Genomic DNA, 21,276 nt, shown 5'->3' with positions numbered 1-21,276 from the left:
GAGATATCGGTGACTTGGTGTATCGCGCGTGTTCTCTTAATTTTGTAGTGCGGTTCAGGCGACTGCGTGTCGCCGGCGCGACTCGTTTTGCGAAGGCGTTCACGTGCGTGCCGCGCCGTTCAGAACGCGCGTGATTGGCTGCCGCGCTTTGCGCGGAGCCAGTCGTCGTGATCGGCGCGTGTGGCGTAATTATGGTATGAACTGAGATAATTCCCGCGTCCGGCTTATTAATTTCTTTTGTCAACTCCTTATCGCTTTGTCTTTCCGTCTTACGTTAACCGCTATTTGTTTTCTTTTCTTATTCTATTGTACGCCGTCTCTATTATGCACTGCAATATATGTGATCTCTAACTGTTACATCGGCCCGATTTTGCTTAATTTCTCGCCTACCCGTCTCCTCCCGTAAGAGAGTCGCTTCGTCCCTGTCTCCGCTACCCCGCCCCTCTACCGGTTAGAGGAGCTAGCTGGCCGCGTGCGAGCGACGATTTCGTGTTTCGGCATGACGCATTCTCGCGTGTTGTGGATCCGTGTTTAGAGTTGAAAAGTGAACCCGGAGACGCGACCGGTATCATCGCGTCTGGCGCCCAATCTCGCGGTTTGGTGCGAGCGTTTGGTGTTTCTCGGTTTGTTCGTCGCTCCCGCGCATGTTTCGCGAGTTATTCCGTTGTTTGATCGCGTATTTCGCCGTTGATCTCCGGCGTCAGAAAAGTACGTGACAATATATATATATATATATTTTTTTTTTTTTAGGGAAAATGTGCTTTGCTTTCTTAAATCTGTTTCCAAGTCATAATTTTTTTACTGTAGTATTAATGCAATGTATATTTTGAATCAATTAACGTTTGAAACAAATATCAAGTGATTGAATGAAGATATAAAAATCATTTTAATGCCTATTGTATATTTAATTTTACAAATTGAGTCTTAGAGGATTCAACGCTGCGTGTTCTCTCTGGTTTCAAAAATTTGTAACTGGATTAAATAACGTGTAACATAAGTACATTTTGAATTGTGTTTATTAAAGTTGATAAAGTTGTGTGTAACTTTTACAATGTATATAAAGTTCATTGAACTAGTTAAAATAATACATGATTCAAACGTCAATTTGTTCAAAAGTTATACATTTACATTAACGCTATATTTTAAAAATTATGACTTGGTTGTAGATCTGAGAAAACGAAGCACATTTTCCCTGATTGAACTTGTTGCTTCTGTTATATTGTGACGTGGCAGATTTTCTGCCTCGCCATTTCATTCTTCCGCCTACGGAGCGCGGGTACGCGTATGAGACTGGCACTCTCCAAGAGCAGAAATTTCCGGCAGAACTGTCGTCGCGTTAATTATTCTGTTAGTTATTCGCGGCTTATTTTCATGTAAAATCGACATCGGGCACCTCGACAAGCGTCGCCGAGGGACAGCAACAACGAAGAATGTCAACCGCAGCGAGGAAGCGCGGGAGCGATTGACCAGGGCCGACACGCTTGGGACAGAATGTGAAAAAGACTGAACGTGGCGGAAAAGAGGCATCGCGCGAGGGAGGCTCGAACACCGCTAGGAGAATAGTCAGGCTGGAGCGGACAAACGGCCAGGACAAAGGCCGTCGGATGCCGACTGGCCATCCGGAAGGATATCGGCTGCAGATTATCGCGTAAGAAATATGCGGCAGTCGTCCGGCTGATTGGTTTTTCGGATGCTGATTATGCCGGGGAAACAAGGAAATCGACTACGGGTTATGTTTTCTGCCTGTCAAGAGACGCAATCTCGTTATATCACAGAAACTTGTAACACTTAGCACAACGGAAGCCGAATATTTTGCATTATCAACAGCCGCGCAAGAAGCAATCTGGTTGCGAAAATTGCTACGAGATTTAGGTCATTCGGGAAGGAACTGTATTACATGTAGACAACCAGAGCGCAATACAACTTGTTAAAAATCCAATGTATCATCGTCGAACAAAACATATTAATATCTATTATCATTTTGCACGGAAACGCGTTGATAACGGGGAACTAGTTATTAATTTTATATCGTCTGAAGAACAGCGTGCGGATATTTTCACCAAAGCTTTGCCTAAAGTACAATTCAGAAAACTGTGCGAGGCGATTAAAATAATACCGTTTTGCAAGAAATGCTCAAACAGCGGTAGTGTTAATGTTAAGAATTAGTTTTTCACATTCCTCTCAAAATCGATTAACAAGAATCGAGCAATTTTCATATTCTACGCGTTCGTTGCAAGGATAAACAAAAACATTTAAAATTTGTTAGTCTTATATGTAATGTTCTTCTGAGCAGACGTATTAAAAAATAAATTGTGAATTAAAAAATTTTTATTCCGTTTTATTCGTTATTTTCTCGTCCTTAAAATATTTTAGCACTGTGATTCAACAGTAAGTATATTTTGAATCCTGTTTATTAAAGTTAATAAAGTTAAGTGTAGCCTTTACAATGTATATAGAGTTCACTAAACTAGTTAAAATAATACATGATATTAAATATGCTGTGTTATAAAATGAATGTTAATTGTTAATTAATAATGTGTTAATCTCGCTGTATTACCTGATATTTAGTAATGTTTCTGAGCGTCTTATAAACGGTATTCTCTCTTATACGAGAATTCATTTTGTAACACAAGTGATCATATTTAATATCGTGTATTATTTTAACTAGTTCAGTACTATATATACATTGTAAAAATTACACTTACTTTATTAACTTTAATAAACAGGATTCAAAATGTATGTATTTTTACATTCATGACCAAATGCCGCGTATGGCTGATGGTAAAAAACAAGACGTAACTGACGTGACGTGACGTGACGTGACGTTTGGTAAGACAGAAAAAAGCCCTAAAGACGTAATACGTGTTGTGTTGAATGTCTCATTTATTAAATGTTCAAAAAGATGAGGTGAGATTAAGATAATATTAATATATTATCTTAATAGATTATAACTAAATATTATCAGACTATCGTCAGTCTTAAGCGCTTACTTCTCGTTTTCTGCTATTACCCAGCAGACTCAACATGTTGAGGTATTCTTTTAGATCATCCAATTAGATTTTAGATTTAGAATAATATATCAATAATAGCGAGCGCTCAATTGTTGAGTCTGCTGAACGCAGCCTATATGTTCTGTGCGCGGTATTTGGCCATAAACGTAAAAATAACCAAGAAAGAAACGTGGACCCTAAAATGGGTACCCCAGGCATTAATGCTACAGTCTGTACATACACTACAAAAATCAAATATATTATTTAAGCTAAAACTTCTTCTTGCATACTTTATAAATAACACATTTGATTTTTGCAGTATATGTACACGCGGTGCGGCAATTTCAGACCGTCGCGCCATGCCAATTCGGACAACACCGCGTCACTTTTCCCGCCGTGTGCCGTTGCCATCGAGCTAGGCGCAATGGCGGAGCGTCACCGCATATTGACTAAGACGTTTTATTTTATAACTCGATAATTATAGCGAATATCACAAAATGGTATAGGACTTTTTATGTCCCTTTTCATCTTCTCTATGTTCTCAAAGCGGTAGGTTTCCCATTTCCTGGACACACTGTATAACTATTTTGTGTCTCAAGTTTTAAATTAACAAGCAATTATGTTTGTGACTTAAGACTTGAGACATAAGATAATTTTTATGCGTTATTAAAGACAAGGACTTAAATTATAAAACATTGTCTTAAGTAACATTGATACATACTACATGGGCTGAAAAGTTCCGGAATTTTTAATAAAAACAAGCGTTTTTTGAACAAAGTTATATTTATTCCTCAACATAGTTACCTTCGAGTGCGATACACTTGGTATAGCAATTTTCCAACATTTCGATGCCCTTTCTGTAGTACGAAACGTTCAAGCCTTCGAAATTTGCCTCGGTTTCCGCGATAACTTCCTCATTCGATGTAAATCTCTTTCTCTGGAGCCACCGCTTAAGGTTTGGGAACAGATAATAGTAGCTAAGGGCCAAGTCTGGAGAATACAGCGGGTGAGCAACCAATTCGAATCATAATTTGTTCAATTTGGCCATCGCTTTCAAGGACGTGTGACGTGCGTTATCGTGATGATACAGAACTTTTTTCTTTGCCATGGGGTCATTTTGCTTTATTCTGTTGTTCAGTTTGTCCAATAACGCTGCATAATACTTTCCCGTAAATGTTCTTCCCTTCTGCAGGTAATCGATGAAGATTATGCCATGTGCATCCCAAAAAACAGAGGCCAAAATCTTCTTGGCCAAGCGTTGGTCTTTTAGCCACTTTGGTCGGTTTTTGTGGCTTTTCAGTCACTCTGCAGACTGCCTATTGGACTTAGGCGTATGATAATGGATCCACGTTTTATCCATCATCACAAAACGTCGAAAAAAATCCGCTCGATTACGCTGCAACAACGCCAAACCGGCCGTTGAATTATCAACGCGCTGCTGTTTTTGGTCGACGGTCAGCAAACGCGGCACCCATCGCGCAGATAGCTTTTTCATATCTAAAACATCGTGCAAAATGTATCCCACCCGTTCTTTTGAGATACCAACGGCCTCAGCTAACTCGCGCAACTTCACTTTACAATCATTAAAAATGATTCGATGCACTTGCTTTACGATTTCCGGATTCGTAGCCTTTTTTAGTCTTCCAGAGCGAGGTGCGTTTTCGGTACTTGTACGACTTTAAATTCACTAAACCATCGATAAATTGTTGTTTTCGAAGGAGCAGATGTGGGATAGCATTTCTTCAACCATTTCATTGATTGTTCAGGAATTTTTCCCATCAAAAAACATCGCATATTTGATCAATATGCGATATTCCTGTTTTTCCATTTTTTCTTTACGAAAGCGAAGATAGCGACACTTAAACGACTGTAACTTGTAAACAAATGAACAAAATGTCATGAAACTTCACACATAAACTAGTGACAGATGAACCCCTCGAAATAAATAATGTTATGTTGTGACTGGCTGGTTCCCCCTCTACCCGCCTAGTGAGTTAGAGTCTAGGAAAGCCAAGCACGTTCGTTGCCTGCTTACGCCGTCGCTCACTTGTTTGAGTTAGTTGTGGTTACACAGACTCTTTCCTCAGCTCTCGTTGAGCTTACGCGTTTTTTTGCCTTCGCGAGAAGTAGTGTTAAGTTGCGTCATTATGTATTTCGGTTTCTTATAATAAACTTGTATTGTTACAATCCGCGTACTCATTAAGCGAACAACCTAATGAACATAAATATTATTGTGGCTAGTCCCCACAATTGGTGACCCCGACGTGATGTCGTCGTTCGCGTAGTGCGTGTTCGAGATCATTCTCGCGAGGTCTGTTGCGTGCCTTCCGCACAGAGGCGAGGGACACGCGACGACTTTTCGTCTGTTTCAGATAAAATGTACAGCTTGTTCACGATGGCGACGCATAATTAGTGAGCCTGTTAAGACTATTGTGCCATTTTTCAAGACCAGGCGCCGGCCGGCAAAATCATTTTGTGCAGCAGCACGCCATTGGGCGAAGCCCTTAGAGACGACTCTCTATTTGACAAGGCCGTTACTGCCATAGTGTTTCTACGGACGACCCGTGCAACGGATTTTCTTCCCTGACGAGGTCGTTTCCGACCCATCGGCTGGCCTTATTCGATCCAGCAGCTTATCGTGGCTTACTACAACTCATCGCAGCCGTCATAGCTCGATGCAGATGGCGAGATCTTCGAGATCTTCCTTGGCAACAGGCGCCTCGCGCCATTCGTCGAAATCGTAAAAGACGACGCGCCATTTCGACGCAGAGACAGCCCGTCCACCGGAAAATCGTCCCTGGCGAGGTTGTTTCCTGTCCGTCGGCGAGTCTCACCCGGTTCAGCGACTCATCGTGGACCTTCGCAGACATTTAGACCTTCGTACTATAACGTACTGTCTCATTTTTCTTATCAGTGCGTGCAACCGCACGTCTCCTGTAGCCGGCATTTCAAATCGACCCCCGTGCGAAGTAATCGCATAGCAACATCACTACATCGTTGCATTCATAGTGCGCGTATTTAATGCAAGATTTTGCGTGTCAACTACCGAAAAGGGCATTCTTTTCGTTATCCTGCGTTCGCGTCTAACGTTGATCTTCATTTCGATAGCATTTACCAGCGTCATCATAACCGACAACGAAATGCCGCGCGTGGAAAATTACCGCGTGCCAAAAATTCCGCCATTTTGGAAAAACTCGCCCGAAGCATGGTTTATCCAGGTCAAAGCGACATTGCGCATCACTAGAATTACGGTTGATCAAACAAAAGCAGATTTCGTGTTAACCGGTATCGATCAAAAGATAGTCGCTCACGTAACCGTGATGGCCGACCCGCCTCCCAAAAATTTATATCAATTACTTAAAGAGCGTATTTTGGCAGTGTACGCAATCTCGCCAAAAACGCGTTTGCGCAAATTATTAAAAAGTCAAGTATTAGGCGATCAAAAACCGTCTCATTTGTTAAACCACATGAAGAACTTAAATAATAGCCAATGTGGTAATACAGTGCTTAAGTCGTTGTTCATCGAACAATTGCCGGAAACTCATAAAGCGATTTTGACCGCGACAAACAAGCCCGACTTACAAAAATTGGCCGAAATTACCGATAGATTAGTGGAAATAAATAGTTCGAGCATGTCGGTAATGCCAGTTGTCGCGCCGGTTAATAAAGCAAAACCGCAAACCGCCGATTCCGCAACTAGCGTTGATGAGAAATTATCGCAACTCACCAAGCAACTCTCGCTTTTAAATAAAGAAATGTCCAAATTGCGACGGAGATGTTCCCTTTCTCAAGGTCGTTGTCCCGCGCGTGCGTCAGAGGCAAAGAAGTCAGGCCTTTGTTTTATTCATAAGAAATACGGTGCAAAAGCGACATCCTATCGCAAGCCCTGTACGTGGCTAGATAAACCGGAAAAGCCGGAAAATTAAAACCCTCTCCTCGCACGGAGACAGTTGCAGGAGACGGGGGAAACGGAAACCGTCTCAATGTTTACGATCGCGTTACAGGTCGTCAATTTCTTATTGACATAGGCGCGGAAATATCGCTTCTTCCTGCGTCACTCTCCGATAGGAAAAATCCGTCGGATCTTAAACTTGCGGCTAATAATTCCTTTATAAATACTTATGGCGAACGTCGCCTTACGTTAAATCTTGGTCTTCGACGACCCATCGCATGGAATTTTTGCATCGCCGCGGTACCTCATGCGATCATGGGTGCGGATTGTCTTAAACATTACCAACTTCTGGTATATTTACACAAACGCAGACTTATTAATACGAGCAACAAGATCTTTTCTACAGGCAAAATCTATTCCGTTCCGGTTATTAGAATCTTTACAGTTAACCGTAACTCTGCTTACACAAGCATTCTTCTGGAATTTCCAGAAATTATGGGAATTAGTCAATTAGTTCCTTCCGGAATTCGCGATGTGGAACACCACATTCTGACTACTGGTCCTCCCGTTGCAGAACGTCCTCGACGTTTGGCGCCAGATAAACTGGCAGCGGCAAAAGCGGAATTCAAGCGCCTCGTAGAACTAGGCATTTGTAGGCCTTCTAATAGCCCTTGGGTTTCATCAATTCATTTAGTCCGTAAAAAAAGCGGGGAATGGCGTATTTGTGGCGATTATCACCGGTTAAATTTTATAACCGTACCAGATAAATATCCGATCCCCCACTTCCATTTCTCTGCAAATCTAGCAGGTAAAACAGTCTTTTCCGTCCTTGAGCTCTTTAAAGCATATCACCAAATACCGGTGGCTAGAAAAGGCGTGCCTAAAACAGCAGTCATCACCCCATTCGGGTTATTCGAGTTTGTTTTTATGGCATTTGGCTTGCGTAATGCAACCCAGTTTTTTCAGCGTTACATTAACTGCGCTCTTAAAGACTTAGATTTCGTTTACATGTATATTGATGATATTCTTATTGATGATATGCTTCTTTATCTGAGGAAGGGCATAAGAATCATCTTCGCACGGTGTTTCAAAGGTTAAAATAATACGGGTTATTTTTAAATTCTTCTAAATGTATTCTAGGCGCGCATCAAGTAACTTTTGGAACAACCGTATTCTGGTCCTTTCGAGGTTATCTAACGGAATACCGACAAAATTTATACGATTGAAATTAATAATCGACCCGTAAGCGTCTCGGTGGAACGGTTAAAACCCGCACACTTCTTATTAGATAACGTTAGCAAAACTCCTTCCGCGAATTTCCCTTCAACTTCAACTCAATCTAACAATCGTTCCCCTGCGGTAGAACGTCAACCGAGTTCAATTAAGACTTATCCCGCGCAGAAAAAACGCGTGCAATTTAATTTAACTAAATAGTTATTTAACTCTTTTTAGTTTATATCCGTGATATACAGCGTTTCTCCGAAACCTAATTGTAATTAGCCGATAGGTCTAACATTAGTTTTAACTTTATTAATTTGTGAGCCCTGCGTTATAACTATATTGTAATCCTTTAGTTAGCGTTCAAACTCATACTTTTATGTATTATTCTTCCTTCGTTAACACTCGGGGGGGGGGGGGAGTATGTAGCAACTGGCTGGTTCCCCTTCTACCCGCCTAGTAAGTTAGAGTCTAGGGAAGCCAGGCACGTTCGTTGCCTGCTTGCGCCGTCGCTCACTTGTTTGAGTTAGTCGTGGTTACACAGACTCTCTCGTCAGCTCTCGTTGAGCTTACGCGTTTCTTCGCCTTCGCGAGAAGTAGTGTTAAGTTGCGTCATTATGTATTTCGGTTTCTTGTAATAAACTTGTATTGTTACTTAACAATTCGCGTACTCATTAAGCGAACAACCTCATGAACATAAATATTATTGTGGCTAGTCCCCACAGTTAATTTTCTAATGGCGCCACCTACTGAAAAATCCCGGGACTTTTCAGCCCATGTAGTACATATACGTGATACAATTTGAATAGTTATAATATCATATTTCATATTATGATGATGTCTCCGTAACATTGCAAATGTGATAAAAATTGTATCTCACTGCGAAATTGTTCTAACATAAACTTGATATCATAGAATAGATCATAATGATATCATCACGTCACATACGTCCTGATAATCTTTCTTATCTTCTGATAATCTCAATAACATCACAATTTACTTGTGACCTTGCGAGTCTGTAGTAAAGGTTTCAATCATTCTAAAGTATTTTTTAATATATCTTTCCCTATAAAGTCATGTTTACATTCTGCTACCTACTGTGACAGTTTTGAGGCCCAATTTCTCAGGCGCTCTCTTTGGATTATGTAAAAATGCACTAGGTAACAAAATTATCGCGACACTCATACCAAAATTTTGCACAATTTCAAATAATTATAACTTCGTTAAAAGTTATCGTACTTGAAAATTTTTTTTTATTTTAAAGCTTAAAGTCTCTACTTTAAGGTGCATTTGGTCAATTTTTAATTTCTGTTTTTCTTTTTTGGCTGTTTCTTTATAAGTAAAGACGTGTTTTGTTTCCAAATATTTGCATAACTTGACGCATTCCACAGGATAGGATAAATTTTTTTCGCAAATGTCACGATAGCCATCATAAAATTTGGAGCTTTCCCTGCAAATTGAAAAAAAATCAGGTTCGTACAATTTTTTTTTGAGGAATTAAGATGTATTAAAGTTATGTATGCATTTTTGTCAGTTACCGCCAGCATTACCCGAATTTTGATTTTTCTCATTAATGATGAAGCAATCTTCTCTAGCTGACGCTATTTATCTTCAACCTTGTCCTCTTCTTCGACGAAATCCGCCTGTTTCTTGATAACAAGCCCAAACTCGAGAGATAGAGGATCGGTGAACGTCTATTTTCCTTGCAACATAACTTTGATTCAATTCTTCTAAAAGATTAATAATTTGCCCACAGTTTGAATTTTGTTCAAACTAGGCATTGTTACAACTTTATCGTTTGCTTCTTAAATAAATACAGTAAAAAATAAATATACGTTTATATAGAATTTTGGTGTTTACAGTTCTTGCATGATTCAGAGAAACGGTGTGAAATGTAATAATTTACATTGATTTCCATAAAATCAAAGACAAATAACGTCAGCTAAAAAAGATCGCTTCATCATCAATGAGACAAATCAAAATCCGGGTAATGCTGGCGATAACTGACAAAAATGCATACATAACTTTGATACATCCTAACTCCTTAAAAGAAATTGTACAAAACTGATTTTTTTTCAATTTGCAGGGAAAACTCCAAATTTTACAATAGCTATCGTGAATTTGCAAAAAAATTTATCCTAGCCCGTAGAGTGCGTCAAACTATCCAAATGTTTGGAAACAAAACACGTCCTTACTTTTAAAGAAACAACGGAAAGAAGAAAACAGAAATTCAAAATTGACCAAATGCACCTTAAAGTAGAGACTTTAAGCTTGTAACGGTACGCGGTTTCGGTCGGTTCGGTGCGGTGCGGGAATTTCGGGATCGGGCCGGATAAGGCTCGTCGGTTGGTCAGGTGTCCGTAATGATTATACCCAATGTTTTACGTAGCAAAAGATAGAGAATGATTTATTAAAGATATACTAATTACAAAAGAGTTGATAAAATGGACATGCGAGAAAATAAAAGAGATAACGATAGTCAAAGAGATATCAAAAATAAAGAGATAACAAATATAAAGAGATATCGAAAGTAAAGAGAGCTTGTCGGCGTCCAGCCAATCGCCGGTATCGGATTGCGGCAGAATGACTTCAGAAAACGCGGTTTACATCTAGACGGAAGAACTCAACTATTTATTTACAGCGGTAGGCTAAACTACGCGGTGAGCTATGCGGGCTGTATGCCCGTACGGTCGGGGAGTCGCGAGGCGCGGCGGGAGTGACTAGCGCGGTGGTGTAAGCGCGTGCGCAAGTGCGGGTTGTTGCCGGCGCGGTCGCCGCCGCGATTCGCCCGAGCGCGCCCCGTGCAAGTGGGGCGCTCGATCGACAGGTTGCTTGTGCCCTGTCGATGGCTAGGTTACGAGATTCGTCGGTTTGGCAGTAAGGACGGCGAGAATGCTCGGCCGGTGAGAATGACGAGAATGCTCGTCGAGGATCTCGGACGTGATTGGTCGAGAATGCTCGGCCGGTGATGATGACGAGAATGCTCGTCGAGGATATCTGGGTTGACTGGTCGAGGATACTCGGCCGGGTTACCGACGGGAATGCCCGTCGAGGATACTGGAGTGCGACGAGAATGCTCGTCTTAAGGAAGCGATCGAGAATGCTCGGTATGTGGACGGGTCGGATAGTCGGACGGATCTGCCTTGTGCGTTCTCACTGCCGGCTTATATATCCGAACGCGCGGCTGAGCAAGCCAATCCGCGCGCTCAGTCGGCTGAGCCGGAGTGGGAGCGTTACGGAACGCCACGCGATCGGCGCGCGTGTTGCCGCGTGGTCGCACGGTGAAGTGACGTATTCGTGCGCGCACGTGGTCCCTGGCTACGTTCGGTTGTCGTTCGGTGGACGGAACGGAGGCGCACGGACGGTGGAGGAGCGTATCGTTACAAGCTTTAAAATAAAGAAAAAAATTCAAGTACGATCATTTTTAACGAAGTTAGGATTATTTGAAGTTGTGCAAAATTTTGGTATAAATAAGTGTTGCAATAATTTTGTTGCCTAGTGTATTAATTATTATTATAAAATACAAAACAGTATTGTGAAAATATATAATAAAAAACATTTTCTAGTTTGTATTCATTTTGAAAAAATTGTATTTTTAATGTTTAAGACATATTATCCGAAAACAAAATGATATACCATATAATAACGACTTTTCTATACATAATTAATTTATTTACTTTTCTCTCGAAGCCCAATTTTAGAACTCACCTTCAAAAGCATCATTTCGTTATTTCATTAAAATATTATGTTACTATATTATTTTATTATATTATAATTTTTTAATTAAAATAATAAAAAATTCAAAAAAAGGCCAATGAGAGTCAGCGCGGGTATAGGTGCGCAATCACAATTACTAATATAATTATAGATATTTATTCATCTTAAATAAAACGATAACAAAAATGAACGTTTTGACTCAACTTTGGAGTCATCAATGTAGTAACAATTTCAGTAACAAATTCAATTGAAATATCTGGTCATCGTCGATCCGGTGTACAAATGAGTCATTCACGGTTTGTTGAACCCAAAGTGCTAATTTTCTACCGTGTATATTGACATAGGAGATGATTTGATCTCCCTATTAATGTATGCGATCTTCTTATAATGTTTTAATTATGAGAAATAGAACGGTATCACGTCCATCAGCGGTACCCCATATTATTTTGTCATACTGTGACATTTGTACGCTATTGCAGTAATATTTCAAAATCATATATCAAAATGCAATATAATGCAAATATTACAGAAATTTATATTGTGATATATCGTATTGTATCTCAATAATATAACTGTAATATTATATTGTACGAGTAAAATATCGTAACGTAATATTTCCATAAAATTTTCTTCGTTATATTACATCCTAATTTATAATATTTTATTACAAATTTATTTAAATATTGTAATATTACTGACATATTACATACTATGTAGTATTGGGAAAATTACTTTCAAAAAATAATTAGTTACAATTACAGTTTCTTTTTTTTATAAAGTAATTAGTTATCGTTACAAGTTACTGAAATTGAAAAGTAACAAGCAGTTACTATTTCATTAATTTTCTATTAATTTCTTGTAATATTTTAATGCGTTGTTATTTTTAATATAAAATTCTTAAATTTCTAACCTTAGAAAGTAAAACTATGACTATTGTAAGCATTACTGCTATCCCGTATTATTTTTGTTATTAAGTGACGTATTCTTACTTATGAAATCATTCGTTTAGTAGTCCGTCGTTATGTAGTAACGCTAAAATACCAATACACAATAGCCGATAATTGTTATAAGGCATTTTTACTTTTTAACATTTAATTACACATATATTACTTATTATTTTTAAATTTGAATTGACTCGAATTATGCAAAATTATTCAATACATCATAACATTTTATTAATATACATGGCTATTTAAACGAGATTTTTATATTAAAATATTTCTTTGATAAATCAATTGTCACACTAAAAGATCCCGTTCAAAAATATTAGAAATATCTTTTTATTCTTGTTTAATGTTAAACAAGAATAAAATGATATCTTTATTTCTTAATGTAAAAAAATCTAAACAATGAAAAATTGTGTGTGTGTGTGTGTGTGTGTGTGTGTGCGCGCGCGCGCGCGTGCGTGCGTGCGTGCGTGTGTCTTTGTATAAAATTCTACGAAAAATAAAGATAAAATTATTGTAGATCTTTCTTAGTCGACTTATGTCACTTCTTAGAAAGATATATAAGATATTTCTAATTGTGTATTTCTTATTGTGTACCAATCAGTGTAATGCTGATATGTTAAGTTAGAGTTACGGAAAAAGATGGAAAAAAATAACTAAGTTAAATTACAGTTACTAAAAAAAGTTCATTACAAATAACGAATTGCTTTCCTAATGCTATATAAGAGTCTTAATTTAACAACTAATGTTTTTGTATACGTACCTGCAATAGCTGTGAGACACTCTAAAACTTTAGCAGCATTCTGATCGCCAGCTAATATTGGTTTTTGCCATGTAACGTCTTCCAGATGCATAAAATTCTCGTTGTCCATGGGTGTTAAATTTTCTTTTCCGGCATAACATAACGTCAGCATTCTTAAAAGATTTCGTGACAAAAATCGCGCTGTGAGTACTGGTCCGAGTCTATGAGATAACCAAATAACAGATTCTGCGCTCATCTCGGAAATCGTGCATTCACTTAGAACGGATTTTCGGTAAATATGATCCAAATGATGTATGTTTTCATCGGATGTAATTGCGTCGCTTTTGTTATTGAAATCCGCAGAAGGCACGGCAGAATTATCCTCCTTGGTATCTATGTTGCAGATATTTTCCGAGAGATTACTATTAGATTGGATGTTCGTGGCGTATACGCTGACGCAAGTAAACTCTTCACTAGAAGTTTTGCTGCCGACGTTGCAGCCGATACTATTAAACTCGGTTACTAATTTAGCACCGCTGGTATTCGACTGTTTAGGTATTGGAATCGTTGGTGATTTGGCGGATCCGCCAGGAGAATTTTTGTTCCCATCGTCATTTAAATCATCGCAAGCGTTCAAATTCAGATCAATGTGTAAGTCAATATCGTACGGTGTGATGTTGTTCCACGAATTGTCCTCCGTCTCCATAGCGAATACCTCTGTAATACGTTCAATAAAAGTTATTAAATAACTCCTTGCTAAATATACCTATGTACAAAGGTACTTCTATAAAATATTTAATGTTTAATATTTTAATAAAATTTCAATAATATTTTATTGAATTTTACGTTCACCTTGGAACATTTTGATTAGTGATTTCATCAAAATTTCGTAAAAAATTCATAAGTTTCAGTAAAATATCATTAATTCGCTTTTATAGAATATCTGTAATTTGCAATTTCATACAAAAATTTATTAAAATTTTAAAAAAGTATCCGCAAAAAAGTGAATTTTTTATCCATTTTTCAGACCTCAATTTTAGAATCAAATTTTATGTCAAAAGATAGCTTATGATAAGACATTCACAGAAAAATTTTACATTGAGCATACGATTGGTTCCTGAGATATAGAGTCAAAGTGGTCACTCAACCATTGAGAAAGTATGACACTAACAACGCTTTATAACACAAATATTTATTGAATCTTTTCAAAAGTTGGTACCATAGGTTCTTTCAGTTGCCGATTATGTATCTGATGCCAGATTTTAAAAATTCAAGATGGCGAAATTAATATAGTGGACTTAAATATTAAAACAATTACTCATTTCTATGGGAACTGTCCAAAAATGTCAAAAAATATCAGAGTTACTGTCTCAAAATGTCTAAAATTCAAATATATATGTGTGTGTATACGTTAATTTACAGTTAATTTGATTAATACGGTTAATATACATAACAACGGATTAATATGCATAATAACCCCTAGTTTCGGTAAACTTAATTAATGAAAGCAAAAATGTTCAAATTAATCAAAATAACCAACCATCATGCATAATGTCCACGGATAAGTGGACAATATGATTAATGGATTGAAAGACTAAAAATATAAAAAAAAATATGGTAGATTGTTTTCCACAATCTCAACTTTTTACTTACAAGTGACGTGCAAGGGGCACAACATTGAAAAATGGGTATATCAGAACATAACTTTATCATACATCATTAAATTCGTAATAAAATAAGCTTTATTTTGCTTATAAAAAGAAATCAAAATTTTGCAAAAAAACAGGCAAGCAGGATAATGTAAAAAAAATTTTTTTTTTAATTTCTTATTATTGTTATAAAGTACTTTATAAGCCATGTAACTTTTACTCAAAACATTTTTTTCTATCTCTTATAGTTCCGACGATATACACTTCAAAAGAAGAAAACTGATTTTCTTCAAAGAAATGCTCCGCCCTTAAAAGTGCACTAAAGCACATATAAAAAAATACATTTCTCTTATTTTAATTACTACAACATATTAAAAGCTCGTTTAAATCTTAGGTGGACACTTCTAAAAGATTCCTCGTTAGTAAAAATTAATTTTGTTGTAAAGCAAATATCTATTACCTGCTTTAATTTAATCTATTTTATACTCATCAATTTAGCAAAGCAAAAGATTTTAGCAATAAATTATGTATAAAATGTTATTTCACAACAATATTTTGTGTACCACTTAAGTTTATGGTGTCAACATTACATTTTGGCGATGAAATGTAACGTTGAAGTTAAAAGCAAAATAAAAAAAGCTAACAAGAGAACTTCTCGAGGTGTTATACCCCCCCCGGGGCCGCCCGTCCTCGGCAAGGGGAAGCGGCGTTAAGTGCCGTTCCTCGGGTGCCCGTCCCTAGCTGCCCCTAGCGCTCGGGGGATGCGACGGGATGGGGCCCAGGCCGATGGGGCCCGACACTAGGCAGGATGTTCTCTCCCCTGGTGTCCGGCCCGGCCACGCGAGCGCCGTGGACGGGAGGTGGTGGGGCGGGCGGCGGCGACCGCTCGTCCCTGGGCGTGGGGCTCGCACCGGCGATATGTCGGGAGCGGCCCCATGGCCCTAAATGGGCGCGGGGGTGCGTGATGCCTCGCTCCGCATCCCCGGGGTCGGGCTAGGCCCTACTGGCTGACGTATCTCGGCTGGGCCAGCAAAGCCCGACTCCCAACCCGACGAACTGGCGCGTCGGGGAGCTTCATGCTCCGATCCCCAGTGGAGGGACGTTGGCGTATGTCTACAAACCCGGTCCCTCCACGCAACGGGGCGAGATGGGCTCGGTGGGTTTTTAGTGGGTAGGCGGGCCGGGCCTCGCCAACTTTCTGCCGCGCAAGCGGTCTGTGCCGGCGAGGGGTACCGCGTCCCGAGTCCCACACTCCCGTGGTCTAGCCAACCCGGGGTACTATGAGTATTTTCCCCCGTTAAAAAAAAAAAAAAAAAAAAAAAAAAAAAAAAAGAGGTGTTATACCCCAATTTTAATCAAACTTTATACACATTTAGATAACATAATTAGATGATTTTAGAAGCTATCAGTTGCGGCGAATATTCGGTTTCAAGGGGTGAAATCATCCTTTATTATATGTATAGCGGACTTTAGCTTTTTCCGTTATATTTCGGAGACTATTCAAGATATCAAAAATTGTTTTATACAAAAGATTTACAGTCAAATTACCTCTATTCATTCACGTTAATAACATTTTTAAAAAATAATTATTAAAAGAAATGTGTTTAAATAATTGTTTAAATTATTTTACAAAATATTATTGACGTGAATAAATATAAAAATAATTTTATTGTGAAACTTTTGTATAAAACATTTTTTTATATTTTAAATAGATTTCGACATATAGAAAGAAAAGTTAAAAATCGCTTTACACATAAGGACTAATTTCATCCCTTAAAACCATATATTGGCAGCAACTGATATTTTCTAAAATCATCTAATTATGTTTCCTAAATGTATGTAAAGTTTCATTAAAATTGGCTTGTGACACTTTGTTTCTTGGCAATAAAACTTTTAAAACTTTTTAAAAAAGTATTAATTGTTAACAAAATGATAAAGTGCTATCATTTCCACACCACCTTTTGTAAGGTACATTAGCATGACATGCTTTTTTATAGTGGTAAAAACCACTATAAAACCACTTCCCCCGTAGGCCTAATCTACTCTCTATTCTATTCTCTATTTTTTAATACACGAATTTCAAATGCCGTTCTCACTCTTTTGAAAGATATATTATTATTACATAAAAATTCACACAACTTTTATATGACAAAATATATTTTATATTATGATACAAAATAATAATTTTTTTTTGTTTTAAATCTACGCGCATTTCGATATTTCCATGATATCAAGATGACTTACCGTGCCATATATTTTCTCTAATGTATAAACACATTTTTTTATTATAAACAGCAATAAATGTATTTATTATATTGATTATTTTATAACTAATTTAAATCTTGCTATTTAGGGGATGCTGGACTAACAAAATTACCGACATTTTTTTTGCAAACGATTTCTTCGAATTGGGTTTACAGAATTGAAAATGCTTTTACAGAATTAAAATATACATGTTAATCTAGAGTATGAAGGTCAATTTACTGTTAATAACAACAAAAAATTAAGAAGTACAATAATAATCACTCACATTTGCACTTATCCTCACCGTAGAGCTGTCAAGCCACGACAATATAAGTTAATCTAACAGTTGTACAGGTTTCCTGGGCAAAATGAAACACTGTCACTCTTTGGACAATGTGATAGAATAACATTTAATTATTGAAACTTATTGTTAGATCAAAAGCTTTGAAAAAAAGTCTTTGCTTGTATAAAATTATATGCATACGTGCACGCAAAATAGAAGTGCACAATGATACCCAGAAGGCTTATAGCTATAGAATTAGTTCCTAGATTTTACGATAGCGGCGCTGGTATGACCATAGGGAGATTCTAGACATTACCCGGCATCCATATTAGAGTACGTTCAAAAACACTCATTTGAGTGGCCCATAGCATTTTTTTATCCTTGTTGTTTTGTAAATGCTAACAAAGATAAAAGATGTTCAGAGAAATGCTATTAGCGTTATTTGCATAATTTTATCCTTGCTTACATTTAATGAATGATAAAGATAGAAAATAAAGATAGAAACTAGCGCTAAGAACAGTTTTTCCGAACGTACCCAAAATGACACTCTATTTTGCGTGCACGTATGCATATAATTTTATGTAAGCAAAATCTTTTTTTCTAAGCTTGCGAGCTAATTAAGATTAAGAAATAATGAACTCAAAAGCCACGCAGAATGTCAGACGCAAATAAATAAATCACAGCATAAATCCAATGTCAAGCAAACGTTTCGACCTTTAATGATCACTGTCTTCTTTAGTACAGATTTACAAGTCGAACAAATAGAAATTGTGCAAAACCGCAATGTACACCCAAGGACTTTGATTCTGTCCATGGGGAAATTTTTCAAACTGAGAAGTCGCTATATTTCTACATACTTACAGTTCATGATTAACGTAACGACCAATAAGCTCTAGTCGTTTCATTAATCATGAACTGCGAGTATGTAGAAAGTGGTGCCTTCTTAGTTTAGAAAATTTCCCCATGAACAGAATCAAAGTCCTTGGGTGTACATCTTCTTTCAACGTCATAACAAACAACCTCACAGAGCGTATGCAGAGACAAGAACTCTAAGCACCAAACCTCGTGTCACAGCATTGTGAAATAGACTGTTATACCTTGGTGAGAATAGATACAAATAATAAGTTGTAACGCTGGTACTTTTCCGGTGCGGCGGGAGTATCGGGATATCTTTCGGTGCGTGGGGATATCGAGATTGGTTACTCGGATGTGTTCGCCGGATGCCAGGGTTTTTCAGTAGTAATGAGAACACTCCGTGTTGAGTACAATAATACAAACGTAACAATATATTTATCAGATGTAATTGAAATACACAAGTAATAATAAGGCATCGGAGTGCTCGGTTAAACAATAATCGGACCCGCGCAAAATAAAAGAACGGACAAAATATAATTCGCAGCGTAACTTAATATTTAAACAAAAGAACGGATTCGGATAATTAAACGGACGGACTGGTATTATGCGCTATGCGTTCGGAGGTAATAATCGGAGTCGCCGTGAAGCGGCTAACTTAGGGTGCCGTCACATGAGGCATAACTTGCGTAGCGTAATTTGCGTATTCTAGTAACTTCTAAAAGACGTTACGCCATTTTAAAAGCCTTTTTTCACATGAAGCGTATTTCGCGGATTTTTAAAAAATGCGTATCTAATGCAACCAATTGCTGATTAGGGTTTCTCTTGTACTCTCTAACAGAAATGCTAAGCAAATTTACTTGGTTTTTGTAATTTACGCGTCTCGGAAAGTACGCCTCATGTGGAACTGATACTCTGCACACTAGTATGTGTGAATCATCTATGTGCGAATCTAACCTGTGCGGGCATACATTTCTGTTACTTGTAATTTTCAAAAATTTATATATTTAAAACGAAATAAACATATGTTAGGCATTTAAAAAAAAAAAAGCATTTTACATGTGTAAAAGTATTCAACTCGTTTATCGTTTTCACAAGTATTTATTCGTTCTTGTTACAAGAGCTTCTTATCTCCATCACGCAAGTACCACGAGTAATGGCTCTGGCAGACCAGCGCGATTTGCGACACACGACGCGCGATTATCCAATAAGCGTACGTCTTTTCAAAAAATTGTAAACGCCTATTGGATAATCGCGCGTGTCGCAAATCGCGCTGGTCTGCCAGAGCCATAAGTCTTCGCGTCCGATGCCCCAGGGGGCGAATGCATCTAACTCAAGCAACCAATCAGCGAGTTCGGGGTTCGAGGCTAGTGCGTTAATTCTCTACGGTGCGCCATCATGTTATGGCGGGTAATATGAATGGGGTTAATCTACGCGAGACGCTCTTTCAGCCTCGGCCAGCCTGAAAGGACACTCGTCCTCGAGTGTTATTAATTTTCCTGTACAGGCGGGGCTGATGTTGGTTAAAAATAGGTGATTGACATATATACGTAATATTAAACGCAGAACTTAGCTTATGCTTAAAACTAATTAGTAATTATATATAAAGGATAAAATAGATAATACTTGTTATACAAATATCAGTCTTTTTGCGCAGTAAGCCACGGCTTCAGCCTATCAGTTGACAATATTCCGTTATAAGGTTTTTGCGTTATTTGACACCCAGGAATGTCTTGTACAACGTATCTGTTATGGTCTAATATTTTGACAATTTGGTAAGGACCTTTATACTGATAGCGTAATTTTTTATCTTCCCCGGTTTTTGAGGCAGTGTCTTTGATCATTACATAATCCCCGTCGTTGTATTTATGTGGGGTCTTGTGACGTAAATCATAATAGGTTTTGTTATAGTTCTTGACACGATCTGAAGCAATGCGCGCAATTTCACGGTCTCTATCTCGTGAATCATTATTGTCGGGATTGTTAAAAGTTTTGTTATACATATCATTTAAGAATTGTGTTAATTTTGTATCGGAATGATTTTTCATGTCGTATCCTAGTAATAGATTTGACGGCGTGTTTTTAATTGAGGTATGGAATGTATTGTTAATAACGTACTGCAATTCATTAATCTTGTCTGACCATGTAAATTGATCGTTAATAATCTTCTTTAGTGAAGATTTTAAGAATCGGTTGATACGCTCTACGAGGCCATTTGCCCAGGGTGCGGCGACGGTGACCATTCTGTGATCGATGTTACGCTCTAGAAGGAAGTCTGTAAATTGTAAGGAGGAGAACGTGGTTCCTCGATTTGATACTAATATTGATGGGTTACCAAAAATATCGAATACTGTTTTTAAGTTAACTACTGTTTCTTTAGAGCTTGTAGTCTTAGTTGGGAACAGCCATGTGAATCTAGTAAACGCGTCTATTATTAAGAGAACGTGTTTAAAAAAAGTATTTGATTGGATCAACGGGCCGAAATGATCCGTGTGAAGAGTATGCATAGGTTTATTTGGAGTAAGGTGCGTTTGCAGTTCTCCTTCTTTAGAATGTACAGACGTGTTTGCCAGTAGACAAACGAGACAATTATCTATGTGACTGTTGACTCTTTTGCGCACTGAAGGAAACCAATAATGCGAGTAAATGCCCTGCACCGTTTTCTCGGGTCCACAATGTGCGCATTGGTCGTAACAGATTCTTATGATGTTAGCAACCATTGACTCTGGTACAACGAAACGG

General features: G+C 38.0%; 1 protein-coding gene across 8 annotated transcripts in view; it reads right to left on the bottom strand.

Annotated features, from left to right (window-relative positions):
• LOC105197099 (WD repeat-containing protein 81) overlaps positions 1 to 21,276 on the bottom strand; it is a 374,845-nt gene that overhangs the window by 174,017 nt on the left and 179,552 nt on the right. For all 8 annotated transcript variants that reach the window (XM_039450912.1, XM_039450914.1, XM_039450915.1 and 5 more), the window contains one exon: positions 13,528 to 14,223. In XM_039450912.1, coding sequence (XP_039306846.1) covers positions 13,528 to 14,223 — 696 coding nt within the window. The remainder of the gene's footprint in view (positions 1 to 13,527; positions 14,224 to 21,276) is intronic.

The sequence above is a fragment of the Solenopsis invicta genome, chromosome 6 (genome assembly GCF_016802725.1).
Source record: "Solenopsis invicta isolate M01_SB chromosome 6, UNIL_Sinv_3.0, whole genome shotgun sequence".
In the NCBI taxonomy this organism is placed as follows: domain Eukaryota; kingdom Metazoa; phylum Arthropoda; class Insecta; order Hymenoptera; family Formicidae; genus Solenopsis; species Solenopsis invicta.
This window is presented reverse-complemented; position numbering and strand designations above follow the sequence as displayed.